The sequence below is a fragment of the Borostomias antarcticus genome (assembly GCF_949987555.1).
Source record: "Borostomias antarcticus genome assembly, chromosome: 32".
NCBI classification, from domain to species: Eukaryota; Metazoa; Chordata; class Actinopteri; order Stomiiformes; family Stomiidae; genus Borostomias; species Borostomias antarcticus.
The window spans coordinates 2,799,897-2,818,313 of record NC_140265.1 but is presented as its reverse complement, the minus strand read 5'-3'; the positions used below and the strand labels follow the sequence as shown (position 1 = coordinate 2,818,313).

At 43.4% G+C, this 18,417-nt stretch overlaps 1 protein-coding gene across 1 annotated transcript; it reads right to left on the bottom strand.

Moving 5' to 3' along the window:
• Nucleotides 1-4,068: 4,068 nt before the first annotated feature.
• On the bottom strand, nt 4,069-11,594 carry LOC311327410 (uncharacterized protein; the record flags this gene model as incomplete). The annotated part of the gene is made up of 5 exons (XM_084460447.1): nt 4,069-4,101; nt 10,815-10,880; nt 10,983-11,077; nt 11,166-11,325; nt 11,418-11,594. 5 exons carry the CDS (start codon nt 11,592-11,594, stop codon nt 4,069-4,071), a joined length of 531 nt encoding a protein of 176 aa, XP_084316573.1.
• Between the last annotated feature and the right edge of the window lie 6,823 nt (nt 11,595-18,417).

Below are 18,417 nucleotides of genomic sequence, written 5' to 3'. Positions count from 1 at the left end.
TATGAACTTCCTTCTGTTAGTTCTATCACAGTCCCTTACCATCGCTGGATCCTGCTGTTTCTGTCTCTCTAGTGACATGATGTTCATATGCGCAGTTTGACTTTTTGATCAGGGGGGCAGTCAGTCCCAGCCTACTTCTATCAATATAGATTAGGCCTACTTCTATCAATATAGCCTAGGCCTACTTCTATCAATATAGCCTAGGCCTACTTCTAACAATATAGCCTAGGCCTACTTACATTACATTACATTACAGTCATTTAGCAGACGCTTTTATCCAAAGCGACTAACAACAATTGCATTTAACAATATAGCCTAGGCCTACTTCTATCAATATAGCCTAGGCCTACTTCTAACAATATAGCCTAGGCCTACTTCTAACAATATAGCCTAGGCCTACTTCTATCAATAAAGCATAGGCCTACTTCTATCAATATAGCCCAGGCCTACTTCTATCAATATAGCCTAGGCCTACTTCTAACAATATAGATTAGGCCTACTTCTAACAATATAGCCTAGGCCTACTTCTATCAATATAGCCTAGGCCTACTTCTAACAATATAGATTAGGCCTACTTCTATCAATATAGCCTAGGCCTACTTCTATCAATATAGCCTAGGCCTACTTCTATCAATATAGCCTAGGCCTACTTCTAACAATATAGCCTAGGCCTACTTCTATCAATGTAGCCTAGGCCTACTTCTAACAATATAGCCTAGGCCTACTTCTATCAATGTAGCCTAGGCCTACTTCTAACAATATAGCCTAGGCCTACTTCTAACAATATAGCCTAGGCCTACTTCTAACATTATAGATTAGGCCTACTTCTATCAATACAGCCTAGGCCTACTTCTAACAATATAGCCTAGGCCTACTTCTATCAATATAGCCTAGGCCTACTTCTATCAATATAGCCTAGGCCTACTTCTAACAATATAGCCTAGGCCTACTTCTATCAATATAGCATAGGCCTACTTCTATCAATATAGCCCAGGCCTACTTCTATCAATATAGCCTAGGCCTACTTCTAACAATATAGATTAGGCCTACTTCTAACAATAAAGATTAGGCCTACTTCTAACAATATAGCCTAGGCCTACTTCTATCAATATAGCGTGAGCGCAGCCAAATAGATTCTGGAAATCTGAGAAATGAGCATGTGTTCATATTTCTTCACCTGATTGAAATGCCTAATTATTCTACAGTTTACACATGCAAAGATCATCAAAGATGACACGATCTCTAGAAAGCCTGCCTATTGTTGTCCTGTTTTATTGTTCATGAAGTCTTTCCCTTAACATAGCCTTTTTATTTGCATCTCATTGTTTATAGGCCTCTGGATTCATTTCTAGTTGCTTCTCTATGAACTTCCTTCTGTTAGTTCTATCACAGTCCCTTACCATCGCTGGATCCTGCTGTTTCTGTCTCTCTAGTGACATGATGTTCATATGCGCAGTTTGACTTTTTGATCAGGGGGGCAGTCAGTCCCAGCCTACTTCTATCAATATAGATTAGGCCTACTTCTATCAATATAGCCTAGGCCTACTTCTATCAATATAGCCTAGGCCTACTTCTAACAATATAGCCTAGGCCTACTTACATTACATTACATTACAGTCATTTAGCAGACGCTTTTATCCAAAGCGACTAACAATAATTGCATTTAACAATATAGCCTAGGCCTACTTCTATCAATATAGCCTAGGCCTACTTCTAACAATATAGCCTAGGCCTACTTCTAACAATATAGCCTAGGCCTACTTCTATCAATATAGCATAGGCCTACTTCTATCAATATAGCCCAGGCCTACTTCTATCAATATAGCCTAGGCCTACTTCTAACAATATAGATTAGGCCTACTTCTAACAATATAGCCTAGGCCTACTTCTAACAATATAGCCTAGGCCTACTTCTAACAATATAGATTAGGCCTACTTCTAACAATATAGATTAGGCCTACTTCTAACAATATAGCCTAGGCCTACTTCTATCAATATAGCGTGAGCGCAGCCAAATAGATTCTGGAAATCTGAGAAATGAGCATGTGTTCATATTTCTTCACCTGATTGAAATGCCTAATTATTCTACAGTTTACACATGCAAAGACCATCAAAGATGACACGATCTCTAGAAAGCCTGCCTATTGTTGTCCTGTTTTATTGTTCATGAAGTCTTTCCCTTAACATAGCCTTTTTATTTGCTTCTCATTGTTTATAGGCCTCTGGATTCATTTCTAGTTGCTTCTCTATGAACTTCCTTCTGTTAGTTCTATCACAGTCCCTTACCATCGCTGGATCCTGCTGTTTCTGTCTCTCTAGTGACATGATGTTCATATGCGCAGTTTGACTTTTTGATCAGGGGGGCAGTCAGTCCCAGCCTACTTCTAACAATATAGATTAGGCCTACTTCTATCAATATAGATTAGGCCTACTTCTAAAAATATATATTAGGCCTACTTCTATCAATATAGCCTAGGCCTACTTCTAACAATATAGATTAGGCCTACTTCTAACAATATAGCCTAGGCCTACTTCTATCAATATAGCCTAGGCCTACTTCTAACAATATAGCCTAGGCCTACTTCTAACAATATAGATTAGGACTTCTTCTATCAATATAGATTAGGCCTACTTCTAAAAATATAGATTAGGCCTACTTCTAACAATATAGATTAGGCCTACTTCTAACAATATAGATTAGGCCTACTTCTATCACTATAGCCTAGGCCTACTTCTAACAATATAGATTAGGCCTACTTCTAACAATATAGATTAGGCCTACTTCTATCACTATAGCCTAGGCCTACTTCTATCAATATAGCCTAGGCCTACTTCTATCAATATAGCCTAGGCCTACTTCTATCAATATAGATTAGGCCTACTTCTATCAATATAGATTAGGCCTACTTCTAACAATATAGATTAGGCCTACTTCTAACAATATAGCCTAGGCCTACTTCTATCAATATAGCCTAGGCCAACTTCTAACAATATAGCCTAGGCCTACTTCTAACAATATAGCTTAGGCCTACTTCTAACAATATAGATTAGGCCTTCTTCTATCAATATAGATTAGGCCTACTTCTAACAATATAGATTAGGCCTACTTCTATATAGCCCAGGCCTACTTCTATCAATATAACCTAGGCCTACTTCTATCAATATAGCCTAGGCCTACTTCTAGCAATATAGCCTAGGCCTACTTCTAACAATATAGCGTGAGCGCAGCCAAATAGATTCTGGAAATCTGAGAAATCAGCATGTGTTCATATTTCTTCACCTGATTGTAATGCCTAATTATTCTACAGTTTACACACACAAAGTGGAGTCCATCTATTTGTAGGCATCTGGCATGACTTGCACATAGTCCTCCGTGGGAGCAGTGAAAACAAGTGCCAGGGGAATTCTCAAGTCCAAGCCATGCCAAACATGTACAAATATTGGGATTGCGATACATTTCACAGGAGAGCATATTGAGACTGGTAAGATTACACCCTGTGCTTCCCGTCTCAGTAAAGCATATTTTCACTAACACAAATCCCTATCCATCCATCCATCCAAGTATGAATGGATAACTATCTGTATGTCTTCTATATTTTACTTCAATTCAAAAGGCTTTATTGGCATGGGAAACATACATTTACAATGCCAAAGCAAACATCCCAAAAGGTCACAGAAATGTTATGGTTGAATTGAATGAATAAGTAAGTGTAATATTTACAAATGTATTTAAATGGTAACTTTAAAGTTTGTATGTACAGTGTGTATATGTATAGTGATCAGTGCGGTGTGCAGGGATACTGATTGAAGATCACTGGGGCAAGCCTGACTATAGTGAATGAGAAAACATACAGGAAGATGGGAGGGGGGAAACTCCACCATACAAGAACAAAGCTGTATATGTACACCAGAGATAGTGTAGGGGTGCTAGGCAAGATGTACACACAAGTCAGTTACAAGGGGCAGACCAGCTAGTTGCCATTGATAGTGGTAAGAGGGGAGGGGCCAAATCTCTTGGGGATAAATTGGCTAGAGGCCATTAGGCTAGACTGGAGGGCCATTTTCAGACTACATACAGGTCAGCAGCAGGAATTGAGTGAACTACTCTCACAACACGGAGAGGTGTTTAAGGTGAGCTGGGTAGTTTAGTGGGAGCTACAGCAAAGATCTCTGTTGACCCCGAGGCCAAGCCAAGGTATTTCAAAGCCAGGCCTCTGCCATATGCCCTCAAGGACAAAGTTGAGACAGAGTTGGTTAGATTAGAGAAGGCATCATAGAGCCTGTGAGTTTCCGAGTGGGCCGCTCCCATAGTTCCTATACTTAAACCAGACAAAACAACTAGAATATGTGGGGACTATAAAGTTACCATGAATCCAGTGTCTAAGATAGATAACTACCCAATTCCAAAAACTGAGGACTTGTTGGCAGTACTGGGGGGGGACAGAAATTCACCAAACTAGACATGTCTCAGGCATACCAGCAACTCCCACGGGATGAAGAATCTAAGAAGTTCACAACAATTAACACCCACCGCGGTTTATACCAGTACAGCAGGCTATCCTATGGGGTGTCATCAGCCCCAGGCATAGGAGAGAGAAATGTGTCTTCATGGCACCAGAGGTGGTGTACCTGGGATACAGGATCAACGAAAAAGGAATTCATTCCGTAGCAGATAAGTGCTGAATCTGTCTGATTTTCAAAGAAATATTGATTTAATCTGATCCTGTTAGCTATTTCTAAATTATTATGATCGACCTCTGAGTATGGCTGTAGCTGGTGTGTTCTGTAAGAAAACGGTGTCCCTCTTCCATAGACTTATGAGATAAAGATGACATTCTTACACAGTGTCCTAACTACAAGCGACGCGAGCGAGCGTCAGCGACAAAATGCGTTCCATTGCTTTGTTTTCTATTATGTCATGTCCTAACTGGACGCGAGCGACGCAGTGCGAAGTTTTAACTGCCCTTTTGACGCTCGCCCTGTTCCTATTTTCCTCCTGTCGCTCGCGTTGACAGGCGTCTGTCTTCAGTTGGGAATACAGACAAATGACGTAACAGAACAGGAAATTTAACGGTTTCAGTTAGGACAGCAAGCATGCGATGTCGCGTTCTGTTGCTCGCGTCGCAAGCAGTTAGGACACGGTGTTAGGGCTGGTACATTCTGTGCTAAACAGCAATTGTTGTGGTTAGCGCCAAGGCGGCGTAGCTTATCTTGACCAAACAAGGCCACAGAAGAGACGAGAAAGACAGTCTTATCGGAGAAGAGACGAGGGGGGGGACACCCGAACCATAAGAACGTTGCAACGAGACCAATGCTTTAATTTGAGTTCAGACAGCATACAGAGAGGTCAAGTTTACATTAGACTTTATGCCATCGTCTTTTGTATGTTAACCCTTCTGGAATAAACAGCTTTTGATGTCGCTCAAATCCTGTGTTGGAGAGATTAATTTGGAATACATCAGAACAAGGAGACACTGGACTGTGTGGTATTGTGTGAGATTGGGGGCCGTCTTTTATTGTAATCAAAACACAACGCAGAGCTTAATAAGGACAATGATAAAAGACAATGAAAGTCAACACAAGGTACAGGCCATTGCAAGCGCTCCACAGCCAACTGACCAGACACAGTTGAAGTACTTCTTGGGCTTCATGCTTAACTACAGTAGGACCCCACTAATCCCAACTTCAGAGATCCCAACCTCCCTGTCTACCGGACAGGCTTAAAAAACTTTTTTTGTTGTTTTAGCCTGCTATCTGGTTGCTGGTGGGATTTTCATTACAGTACTGTACTTAAATCTGTCATAGTAAACATGTACTGTATCCTACTGTGAATAAAAACTGAACTGTATGTAGACCTACATGTTGCCTGTAGGCTGTAGCCTATTGTCATGTTTAATTTCTTTGTTACTCTAAAGCGGGAAAATGTCGAGCACAAAACGCAAACGAGTCGTACGAAGTACTGTATTTGATCAAAGCACGCACTCAAGTGGAAATTCGTTTATTTTATTATAGGCTAGGCTATATGAGTTTAGTTGGCTATTTGATTGCAATTTTGATGCATTTTCACAAGTAATTAAGGGTATTTATCAGTGTATTATGAGTCTATATGAAACAAGTATACCACTTTTTGAATTTGGTGCATTTTAACATAAGTTTCAGTCATCCGGACATTTCAGAGATACGAACGACCTTCGGTCCCGTTGGGTTCGGATAAGTGGGGTCCTACTGTACTACTTCCTTGTAGTCTAATAAACATGATGAATCACTTGAATGTCTTTCCTACCTTGTAATTTCTTCGGAAAATGATATTTAGCTAATGTTTTGAAAACAACAAAGATGTGTGAAACGTCACTATTATGTGCTCCACGTATTGACGCAATGACGTAGTATGCGATTTTCGGGGAACCACTTCAAATTTGCTCTAGAGCGCATACTAATGGTCAAAAACTACATTGGGTAACTTTAAAGGAGTAGTAAAGGTAAAAAATCATGTTTAGCCCTGTTTTAAGGTTACTAATGATCATATACAAGAGTTTAACATATTTTTTGAATGATTTTCCAGTGCTCACCCACATCCATTGTATGACCAGAACGGTGGTAGAGCAATTATCACACTTTCTCAAAAGTGCTAGTTTTGTCAACTTTTTGATCTGAACCATTGTATATGATCATAAGTAACCTAAAACAGGGCTAAACATGATTTTTCCCTTTACTACTCCTTTAAGAAATTCCACCAGTATCTGTTTGGGAAACACTGCACCATTGTGACAGACCACAAACCGCTGCTGGACCTCCTGGGAGAGTAAAGGCATCCCACACCTCGCCGCAGCCAGGAGGCAAAGATGGGCACTGATTTTGGCAGCTTATGAGAACACCTTGGAGTATAAGGAGGGCTCAAAACACGGGAACGCGGATGCACTGAGCAGGCTCCCCCTGCCGATCACGTCCGCTGCCACACCACGGGAAGAGGTGGTAATGCTCATGGAGCACATGAATGGCACACCACTACAGGTAACGCAGATATGGGAGGGGACCCGGCGAGACCCCATTCTGTCCAGAGTACATCAGGCGCTGCTGCAGGACTCCTGGCCCTCAGAGTACTGCAACAACCCAGAAATGCAGCAATACATAAGAAGAAAAAAGGAAGTGAGCGTGGAGAAGGGGTGCATATTGTGGGGAAGTAGAGTGATAATCCCACCTCAAGGAAGACGAATCATGATTGAGGAGCTTCATGAAGCTCATCCGGGGGTCCGGGGGTCTCACCAATGAAGTCTTTGGCCCGCAGCTACGTATGGTGGACAAACATGGACGCGGATTTAGAGTCCGCTGTGTGGGAATGTCATGCATGTCAGTCCTACCAAGCCACCCCTGCAACAGCACCGCTACACCCGTGGGAGTGGCCAGACCAACCATGGATGAGGCTGCCTCTGGACTTCTGTGGGCCTGTATTGGGGAAGATGCTCCTCATCGTCGTAGATGCCTATTGAAAATGGATCGAGGCTCACCCAATGTCGTCTATTACTTCATCCATGACTATCGAGAGACTGAGAAGCATTTTTGCCACCCCTGCAGTGATTGTCAGTGATAATGGGCCTAGTCTGGTCAGTGCAGAGTTCAAGAACTTCCTACAAAAGAATGGAATACAGCATGTCACAACAGCACCATACCACCCGTCCTGAAATGGCTGTGCAGAGCGGGCGGTGCGGGTGGTCAAGGAGGGACTCAAGAAGATGGGGGAAGGTAGTCTGGAGACAAAGCTATCCAGGTTCCTGTTCAAGTACAGATCAACCCCCCAGACCACCACGGGAGCCACGCCAGCTGAGCTGCTCATGAACCGCAGGATCAGGACTCGGCTAGATCAGGTGCGTCCCTCGCTATTTACAAGTGTCTGATTCAGTCTATGTGAGGGGATACTCAGGCCAGAAGTGGATTCCGGCAACTTATAGAGAGGACCGGTCCAGTCTCTTGGAGAGTGAAAACACTGGATGGGAAACTGGTGAGACGACATCAGGATCAGATACGGCCATGTTATGATCACAACCTGGCTGACCCGTCTCTAAGAGGAGAGTGTTCCTGTGGACACAGCAGAGCAAGAACTAGAAAATCAGGCACACAAGGTAGTATGGGCACCGCCACAAGAAGCAGAGGATCCAGGCATACTGGTGCCGCCAGCAGAACTAGAGAATCCAGCACCAGATGCAGTGGCACCGGGGCCTCCAGACATTGGGGTTTTGGGAAATTGTTACCCAGTGAGAGTTAGACAGGCACCCACGTATCTCAAGGACTAAGTGGTAGCAGGGGCAGAATAATCCCCTCGTAGAATCAGACTAGGTTTAAGTGAATTTGTTCAGCACATAAAAGAAGGATTTTTGTAGACTATGGGGGGAGGAATGTTGTAATGTTCTGATTCATGTTGTATGTTATATTCAGTCAGGCAGTCAGGTGATATAAGGAGAGGGGCTTAATGTAGAAGGGGACCGGAAATAACGTTCAGCAAGGAGATAACCACCAGAATGCGTAGTAATGGAGTCTGAAGTGCAGAATGCAATAAAGAGTAAATAACTTTGAGAGTGTATCATCCTTGACTTTATTACAGTAATTGTATAGCAACATGTAAACCTCAGTTGTTGGCGGTCCATCTGATACCTGACCAGCCTCAGTGCAAATGTATAACTATGTGTGTTTATTCTATCCAGAATAAATCAGCCTTCAGCAGCAAGAAGTGGTCCAGCTATTTAATACATTGAAGAATATAGGTTAAAGTCCATAGCCTAAAGTCAATGTAATGCTTGTTTGTGTGTTTTTGTGCTCATGTAAACAGTCTGGAATGTGCAGTGGAAGGGATAGAAGGAGACAGCTGATGCTGCTGTGGCCGATCAGGGTAGTGGGTGTCAAGAGGTCACACTTAGGCCACAGGGGGGGCCTCTCCTCTGGTGTATTAATGACACATCTCTATGGGACACTATAAACAGACACAACCTAGACTGACAACCAATTGTGATTAAGATATCATGTTAGGGTGACAGGCGACACATCTGTATGGTCACTCCTCCACCAATCTAGCTTCACCTAAACGGGTAGGCTTAGGCGTGGGGGCTGGGCCGAGAGAGCACTATTTAACGTCTCAAGCAAACCTTGAGACCTTGATTTGGAAACGGTAGGCAACTCGGACGGACAGATTCGCTGCTCCCAGCAGGCAGGCCCGCTGATAACACCATGCGGGGAGGGAAGTCTAGACCTTGACTTCACGCCACAGCCGCAGCCAGCAGAGAAGCAGGGAGAGAGAGAGACTAGGAAACATCCCAGAGAAGCAGGGAGAGAGAGAGACGAGGGAAACATCCCAGAGAAGCAGGGAGAGAGAGAGAGACGAGGGAAACATCCCAGAGAAGAGAGAGAGAGAGACTAGGAAACATCCCAGAGAAGCAGGGAGAGAGAGAGACGAGGGAAACATCCCAGTGTTCCATGTGATTGTATCTTTGTACAATAAATCTATCATCTGTCGCCGCTTCCAATCCCGTGTTGGGGTGATTTTATCAATACTATCACAACAAAGAAGGCTATCAACATCGTGGTTCATAATTAGATGGTGCTGCAACTCTTATCAAGGCTTACAAAGAATTACACAACGCAGAGCAACAGAAGAAGAACGCCAAAAGCCAACATACACAATGCAGAAACACATGCGTACAAGACCAAACCGGTCACATCAGCAATTTTTTTTGAGTCAGCACAGGTGGTGGCCTCTAGATTTGCTTATGAATTACGTTATACGGCCATGCTCTCCACTTAATGTCACCAGCGAATAAAAGAAGTGAACGCACGCAGCAACGACCACCCTACTAACACACGCAGGTTGCGCAAACGTTCTACATACGGCCGCTATAGGTGACGATTCGTGTGCGCCGCGTGCGGAAATTACGCGGCCATTTACGGAAACGCGAGATCTGCCGTTTAGTAGACGCTACGTAAGAACGACACGTCATTCCGAAGTTGCGGCCGCGTGCAAAGAACGCACGTGATCACGTGGGCAGGAACCTCCGTTATAAACTCACCTGGCTGACACTAGATTAACAGGTATTTATATGACTTGGTCTGCACGTCTTTTTCGCACGGTGCAAATACGGTGCGGCCGCGTGCAAAAAACGTGGGCAGGAACTTCCGTAATAAACTCACTTGGCTGACACTAGATTTACAGGTATTTATATGACTTGGTCTGCACGTCTTTTTCGCACGGTGCAAATATGGTCACTTACTTACTAAACCCTGACCACTGGCTATATTTAGCATTTGCAGTACCACTGGCTATATTTAGCATTTGCCGTACCACTGGCTATATTTAGCATTTACCAGTACAAAAACGAATTAATGCTATATGGGGATATAGCAGCAAGCATTATGCTACAAACCAATATAAGACTGAACACCATTAACAGTTTAGAACATTTTATTTCACAAAGTACATTACAAATTAAAAGTATACATATTTACAAGGATAAGGTTTACGGTCTGTCACATTACTCATAGCCAGAAAAGCAAAAAAAAGTATGTACAAGCTCTGGCTAGCAACCCATTATCTGACAATTGCAAAAGTTCTAAAAACAAAAATCAAACAAAGTGCGCATTCTGTGGCAGGCAGACCGGGAACAGACCGTTGTATCCCACAAAAAAAAGTTTAAAATTTACAAAAACTATTTACAAAAAAGGCATCCATCCTGGCAGGCTGGAAAGGCAGGTTTAGGGAGACGGGCTGGGGGTCACCCACATCTGAATCGAGGGTCTGGGCAGAAGAGGTCATCCTCATCTGAATACTCCACTGTGGTCAGGGCTGGAGCTGCGGTCTGGGGCTGGGCTGGGGAGGTCAGCTGGGCTGGAGCAGATGCCTAAGGACATAATGAAATGGCTGTAAAAGCAAGTCGCATACGTTCATTGGAAGCGTGCCATGTCACTGGATACGAGAAAATTAACTGCCTGATATCACATACCTTTTTGCATCGAGCAGGGGCATGTTTCAGCATCTCCTGCAGCTGGGCAGACACCTCCGTCACAGTGGTGCTTGGCTTACAGGCCATAACTGCACCTTTTAACCAAAAAGGGAATGGTTTCAATGCACATGGCATGAAGCAAAGACAATGTATTATTTTGCGAAAATATGAACAATCCCTTACGTAATATGACATTGTAGAGGGTCATATTCTTCAGTGGCTTCTTCCCCCTCTTCCCATGGACGCTGTAGACACACCACACTCTGTGTATGGCAATGGCTGACAGCACCCGCCGGACCACATCTGGCAGATCTTTGCCGCCAATGGAACTCAGATATCGTGTCTGCAAAACATAAAGACAATCATTTACTTTTACATTTCCTTAACACTTCTCTGCAAAAATAAGGAACAAAGTTCTGCCCTGAAGTTACTCACCATCTTCCTTTGATGATCCTTGTCCTTCAGCTGCTCCTCCAAGACCAGCAGCTCCTCCTCCGTTTTAGCAGGGTGCAGGTCATCCAGTACTGCTCCCCGATAGCTGTCTGCAGACTCGCCGGACAGTCTCTGCTCCAGCCTCATCATTGTCTGTGCCATCTCCCTCAGACTCTGCATGACGCTGGAGAACTGCTGACACATCATCCTCTGGAAGTCTGGATATTAAACACAGATGTGGCTATAAGTAATTGTACGGTCCCATAATGGATATTCAGCTCAAAGTATATCCCTACATGCAGCATGAAGTAGTTCACAAAATTCAGCATACCAGCATCTGCAGAGCTTGATGGCAACCCTGCTGGAGCTGTTGGTCTCACAGGCGATGGCATCAGAGAACTACCTGAAAACCAGAGGATAAAGGGATGAGCAGGAAACTATGGTGCTGGCGGCGTAGTGATTCTGGCATAAGGGGAAGAATCAACTCGACATGAGACATGTCAGACCCTGACCTGGTCTGGCCGGGGTGCTAATCGCTGATGCATGCTGCTCGTGCCTGGACGTCTGAAGGGCTGAAGGGCCTGGGCTCACAGCGCCTTGGCTCAAAGGACCTGGGCGATGAACATCTACTGCCGAGTAGTGAGATGTGAGATGAGCGAATTAGTGAACTGAGTACATGAGTCTTCAGAAAGTCCTGAGTTAACTGTAAGTGTGCAAATATGCATAGACATTTCACCAACACAAACATGCATGGATACCTGCATTGATAACTGGCAGAGCAGGCCTTCCGGCTCTGGCACCTGGCATAGCTGGTCTGGTCTGAGTTCTGCCGACCGGCTGCCTGGGCACTGGAACATATAGTAGAGGTAAATTAGCTCAGATTAGTCAACTCAAGTAGTACTCTTTTGGGACTGTTGAATGCACTTTATTATATTACCTTCGTCACTGGAGTCATAGCGTGTGTTGCGCTGTCTCTTCCTTGTGTCTTGGGAGTTAATCCATTGATGACTGCTGCTCAAACACCTTCGCCAAGGCACTGGCTACTTCATAATGCTCTGTGTGTTCCTCAGCAGAGACAGAGGTTGTCATGGCTCCTCTTGATGTGCTTGTGGAGGTAGATCTGGGAGGTATAGGAGAATGGGCACTCAGAGCAGGAGAACACCCAAGTCTTGCACAACTGTAACATCACAGCTAGGAGAGCGAATGAGAGAGACCATTAAAAAGGATTATCTCACCTGTAGTACAAGTTCAAATATAGAGTGATTATACGTCATTGTAAATGAGAGCTTACTCTCAATTGATTCACGAGGTTAAATAAAGATTGAATGAATATGTAGCTAGTGGGGGGTTACAACCACAAAACTGTGGAGAGAGAATGAGACACTTGGTTCTCTCCTCTACTGGTGTTCATGGCCATGGCCACACACCTGGAATACTCCAACCCTGATTTAAAGGCATAAAAGTGGGGAACACATTCTTGAGACGGTTCCTAAAACTGGAGGGAAAAAAAACGGGAAAATGATCTTACCTCTCCTCATCACTCACTTCTGCATGGGGCTGAGCTCTACCCTGTCAGCAGTGGCAATACATGGGATAGCGGCTCAGCACACAGGAGAACTGCACAGAGAGGAAGGAGGAGAGAGAAAACCAACAACAAAAAAGGCAAGAAGGGTTAATAACTGAGCGAATCTTGCAAGTTTGCACTACAGGGAAGCAATTGCTCAATTTCCCTGATATTGTGGCGTCACTGGCGTCAGTGATGCGTCTTATGAATCTCACATGTCTACCGCTAACTCAATATCAATATTCCCATTTATTTATCCCGTCTATGGAAACTTATGTGCATTTGTACTTACGTGTGCCTGCCTATATTGATGATCAGGTGTTTCTCCACCTAAGGGCTGGCCAGACAGAACCATCAGAGACCATTGGGCTGAGCTGAGGAGAGAGCGACATGTTAGAGTGTATGTGTGCATATGTATATGGTGCTCTTCTGTTAATACTCATGAGGGCATTCAACTGAACAAGACTCACAGAGCCTGTGGTGCTGTCCCAGGACTGCCCCTGGCCACGCCTGTCCCCGTCTTAGCGCCTCTTCCTGTCCCGCTCACCTGCTTCTTGCTCAGTTCAAACAAGAACTGGGAGGTTGGCAACTGAGAGCATGGGAGGGGAGAGAGGGAGAGAGAGAGAGAAAGTGGGTGACCCTCTCGTTGGCTGACATGCACACTCCACAGGACCACGTGCCAAAAGCCAAGATGGCTGCTATAACAAATCCTGCTAGCTAGCCTAGCTCCGTTGTTGGGGCTTCTAGTATTCCTTTAACGTTAAAATCTGAAAAAGAATGCCTAAAAACAAACACATACTAACGGTGTCGTGGGTTAATGCGAAATCAATGAGTAAGCTAATTATCACATTTTATTCCAAGCGATGAAACAGTACGAACGTGCAGGAGCTCGCGCGAGCCTGCTAGCCACCATTGCCCGTAATTAGGAAACAATGGCCCACGACAACACTTCATAAAAGTTATAGTGTACACAACTGAAATATTCTCAAGTTGCCAAGCCAACATTATAATTTAAGCTACAATTACACAAAAGCTAGTTATAACAATAATTGCGAGAGTAATTTTACGTAGGCTACTTAGTATTAGCCATGATGTACAGAAAAAGGCTAATCACGTTAGCTGGCTAGCTAGTTAGCTAACATTGGAAAGAGAGCATCTCCATATAGATAATCATTACAATAGGGTAGCTTGCACATAACGTTGGTGTTTTATCTGGGACGATACCAAAATACATAGTATGTATGTATACATACTAATGTATACATTGAAATTGAGATACTTACTGTGTTGTCGCGGGGACAGACAAGCGTGTTGGTCTTTCTCCTTCGTTTGTTTCAAACGGGGCGGAAGTTTACCGTTCTTCTTCTCCTTCGCTGGGTTTAGTGGCGGATGTGCATACAGCCACCTACTGGCACAGAGTGTGTAACTTGTTTGTCTAGTTATTCAAAGAAAGTAGCCCAATGCCTTGCATTCTACGTTCACTGCTCAGCGTTCATTGCTCACATTTAGGTTGCAAAATTAGGACTTTATTCATAGGCATATTTTTTATCATTCTTTTTATTAGGCCTAGACTGCAAATCTTTAGTGTTAATATTAACTGTAAATGAGAAATTACACACAAAACAGACATGCAGGATTTCTCCTCATTATTACAATTCTGTAACTGTATGACTTCAAAATTTATTTTAAAACCTAAGTAATTTACAAATGTTCTGACCCACTGTGACACATTTCCAATAAAGTCAGATTGGGACTGTGATCTAACCACATTGTCACGTTATTTAATTACATCGTAGTTACGGATTTAAGCAGCAGTGGCGGCTACGTTCCCTTACAGTGTACTTGAGGACGGCTATTTTGGTTATTTTGCGACTGAAAAGGCAAGTGTCAGCTAGGTGTCAGCTAGGTCCGCTGCTGGTGACGTCGCAAAGTTACCACAATTACACCAATGTGTCCCGTCAGTTTTACGTACTGTGTTAGTAGGGCAGCAACAGAGAAATGACCTGAAAACAGACCGCATGTCGGTATGTTCGCTTCACGCGCTTCCCTCTCAACATGGTCATACAAAACAGCTTGCTGAATTCCGAAAAGATGAATAAACTATTCTGTTTTCGATTCAAATGTGTAGCTATATGACCCTCCCCTGCACTCAAATTAAAAAGAACAGTAACCCTCTCCTGGACTCAAATTCAAAAACAGTCGTCTAACCCTCCCTTGTTCATTCGAAGTTCACTTCCTAAACCGAAGCCCCAAACGGCTGCGCACTAATCTTTCACAAATAAAAAATAACATGCAACTTACCGAATTGAGGATTGTCGTAGCCTACAGTGAAAGGCTAGTGAGCAGGTTGTGATGGAAACGTTTGTTTACTCAAAAAGAATAAAGAGCTTGTCTCTTGTTTTCTTCAGATGGATAAAGAAATCTTTGCAATGGGGAATCTTTACAGGCGTGACAAACAATGTTCAACTGTGAAAAGTTTCCACTGCGAAAAGTTTCCAAGGTAGAGAGAGACACACATTACGAACACAATTTATAATACACTTTTGCTCGTGACTGCTAGTCTTTTCAATGCTCTTAACCAATCGGTGAAAGCCGGGAACAATGACGCGTTTCAGTGTTCAGACTCTGCAGGCCCGGAGACTTCGAGGGGGCGGGTCAACTGTCAATCAATTTCTACTTTGGCCAATCAGAGGCTGACAATCGTCTTGTCAATCAAAAACTCATTTCGCCTGAAACTGTTGAATCACTTTTTATTTGGCGAATCTTCTTTCTCTTAGGAGAAGGGGTGTGAGACGCAAAGCTAATTTGTCATTAATAAGTGTCAGCTGCGGACGATCAAGCGAACATATTGGACGTCTTTCGAGGTAAGGGAGATTGACACAAGTAACATAACAATAAGCAGTTATTTTAACGTATTTTCAATTAGTTATAACATTGACAGCGCCTAAATGCTCACATTTAAGAACGTAGACGAAGATGCTGAGATGCCTAACGTTAGCTAAATAGCTAGTTAGTGAATACATCCATGATCCTAGCCGTCACAACGTGGCTAGCTAGGTGTATATATAGTTATAGCTTATGTTTATGTTTTGTTAATTTGTGGACAGAAGATGAAAATGGACACCACAGTGGAAGAGAGGTGACAGGAGGAGACCAACATGGACAAGAGTGGAAGAGAGGTGACAGGAGGATGATAACCTCCTTCTAAGCAAGGAGCAGGTGTTCATAACTCTGTCTGCATCACTACACTGAGGTGACATTTTGGTTGTACCGTCTGATCACAACACTAAGAGTTCTAATCTAATTTTTTAACCTATCTGTCTACATGTCTGTCTGTCCATCTCTATCTTTCATTGTCTGCCCCTGTTTTATTATTGTATCTGAGGCTTCACGTTTGGTGATGGGACCTCAGTGGGTGAGAACAGACATGCTGAATAGACATAAAGATCTAGGCATGGGCAGCATCTTTCCATCCATTTAAAAATAAATATGTATTATTTTATGCCAACCTACATTCAGTCTAGCCCTAACCCTAACCTCTTAGAGTGCAGGAAGTGTCGGCCAGCTGTGTCATGTCTGTGTGTCTCCATTCTCAGCGTCAGTACATCGTTTGATGGTTCACCTGGGCCAGTAGACTAAGCAGAGCCTTGACCCAAACAAGGTGTCCTGAATGGTCTCCCAGGTCCGCCTTGTACAACTGAACTGTCAGCCCAGTGTTTCAGTGTGGTCTACAAGCTATTCAATAAAACCTGGATAAAATGATCTGTATCTTGTCTTTACACTTACAGTACACATGCTGCACAAATGATAACCTTAATTGTATGATGCTTGTTTTGTAAAATGCACAAGGGTATCTCTGACTTGGCTAGACTGTGGATGTGGTGACTAGTCCAGGCCAGTCAGCATGGTATAAACTGCATACAGGTGAGCGGAAGCTGAAACGCTTGTTCCTTGGCTAGGCCCAAGGCAGCTTGCCAGCAGGGTCAGGCCTGTGCTGGGAGGTCAGTACATTAGAACCCCCTTAGGTGGGCTGTATGTATCCTAGGTTCTCAAACTTATATTTGTGGTATAGAAAGGTAGAACTTGCTTGGTTGATTATGTAAGTGTGTGTGTGTGTGTGTGGTACTGTTGATTTTCCTCCACACATCTCTCAGCCATATGTTTCCCCTATGTGGATCTGAAAACAGTGATGGGGATTAAATTAGGTTGCTAAAAGAACTGCTAGTCACCAGAAGCATTCAAGAACATAACCCGTGCTGGAATACTAGTGTATGAACAAATCAATACAAGTAGAGCACATCTACTGACAGGCTGGCTGAATGACTAGAAGACTTACTTGGGACCTCCACTGAGGACAGGACAGTCCTGGCTATGGATCAGTAGTGATGCTCCCCTGCCCCTGTAGTCCAGGCATTTTATGACATAACCTTGAACAAATTGCAACAGAAATTATTTCAACTGTTGTAGTGTCATACATATGTTCTTTATAACATATCATTTAGTCCCCCAAAATCCCAGTGGTGGAAAGTAATGAAAAATGCAGATGGAAGGTATGTGACAAATATACCAATTTCCAATTTTCGCCTATGTAAAAGAAAAAGGTTTATGCATGTTTTCTTGTCTGATGTCCACACAACACTGTCCCCAATCAACCAGAAACTATATAGGATGCATCACAGTGGATATACAGAAATATATTTTTAATTCTATTGGCATTTGGTGAAGAGAAAAGGGGTGAATCTCACATATTGCAACAGAAAATCTGACATTAATCAAATAGCTTAAGAGTCTAGAACCCTGGAGAGGACAGTCTACAACCCTGGAGAACAGTCTACAGCCCTGTAGAGAACAGTAGAACCCTAGAGAACAGTCTACAGCCCTGTAGAGAACAGTAGAACCCTGGAGAACAGTCTACAGCCCTGTAGAGAACAGTAGAACCCTGGAGAGGACAGTCTGAGACGTAGAACCGTCCATAGCAGTGGACTACCTAATCACACGCGCGAGGGGGTAACATACAGGCGAAATCGCAGACACTTACTCAAGGTACCTAAAAATGAAGACAGTACTGAAGACACAAATGCAGAGGGCGCTAGTGCAGGGTCACCGGTGTGTGACACGCCCATACGTGAGTGTGGTGAACACATAGACATAGAGAGGAGGTTGGGTAGACAGACCAAAGCGCCAAAGAGACTCATTGAGGAAATGTGATGGGGCAGTAATGAGGTGATGGGAGCTTGGTGATATGAGGTGATGGGACAGTAACAAGAGTTTGTTTTTGTTTGTCATGTTATGTTATTATTTTATTCTCTACAGTTGTAATTGTTACAGGCTCTGAAACTGTTAATTGAGGGTTAAAGCTGAAACACTGTTTGGCGTTTAAGATAAATTGTTTATGTTTCAAGACACTGTAAACATAGTTCTTGACAGGAGAGATGTGTC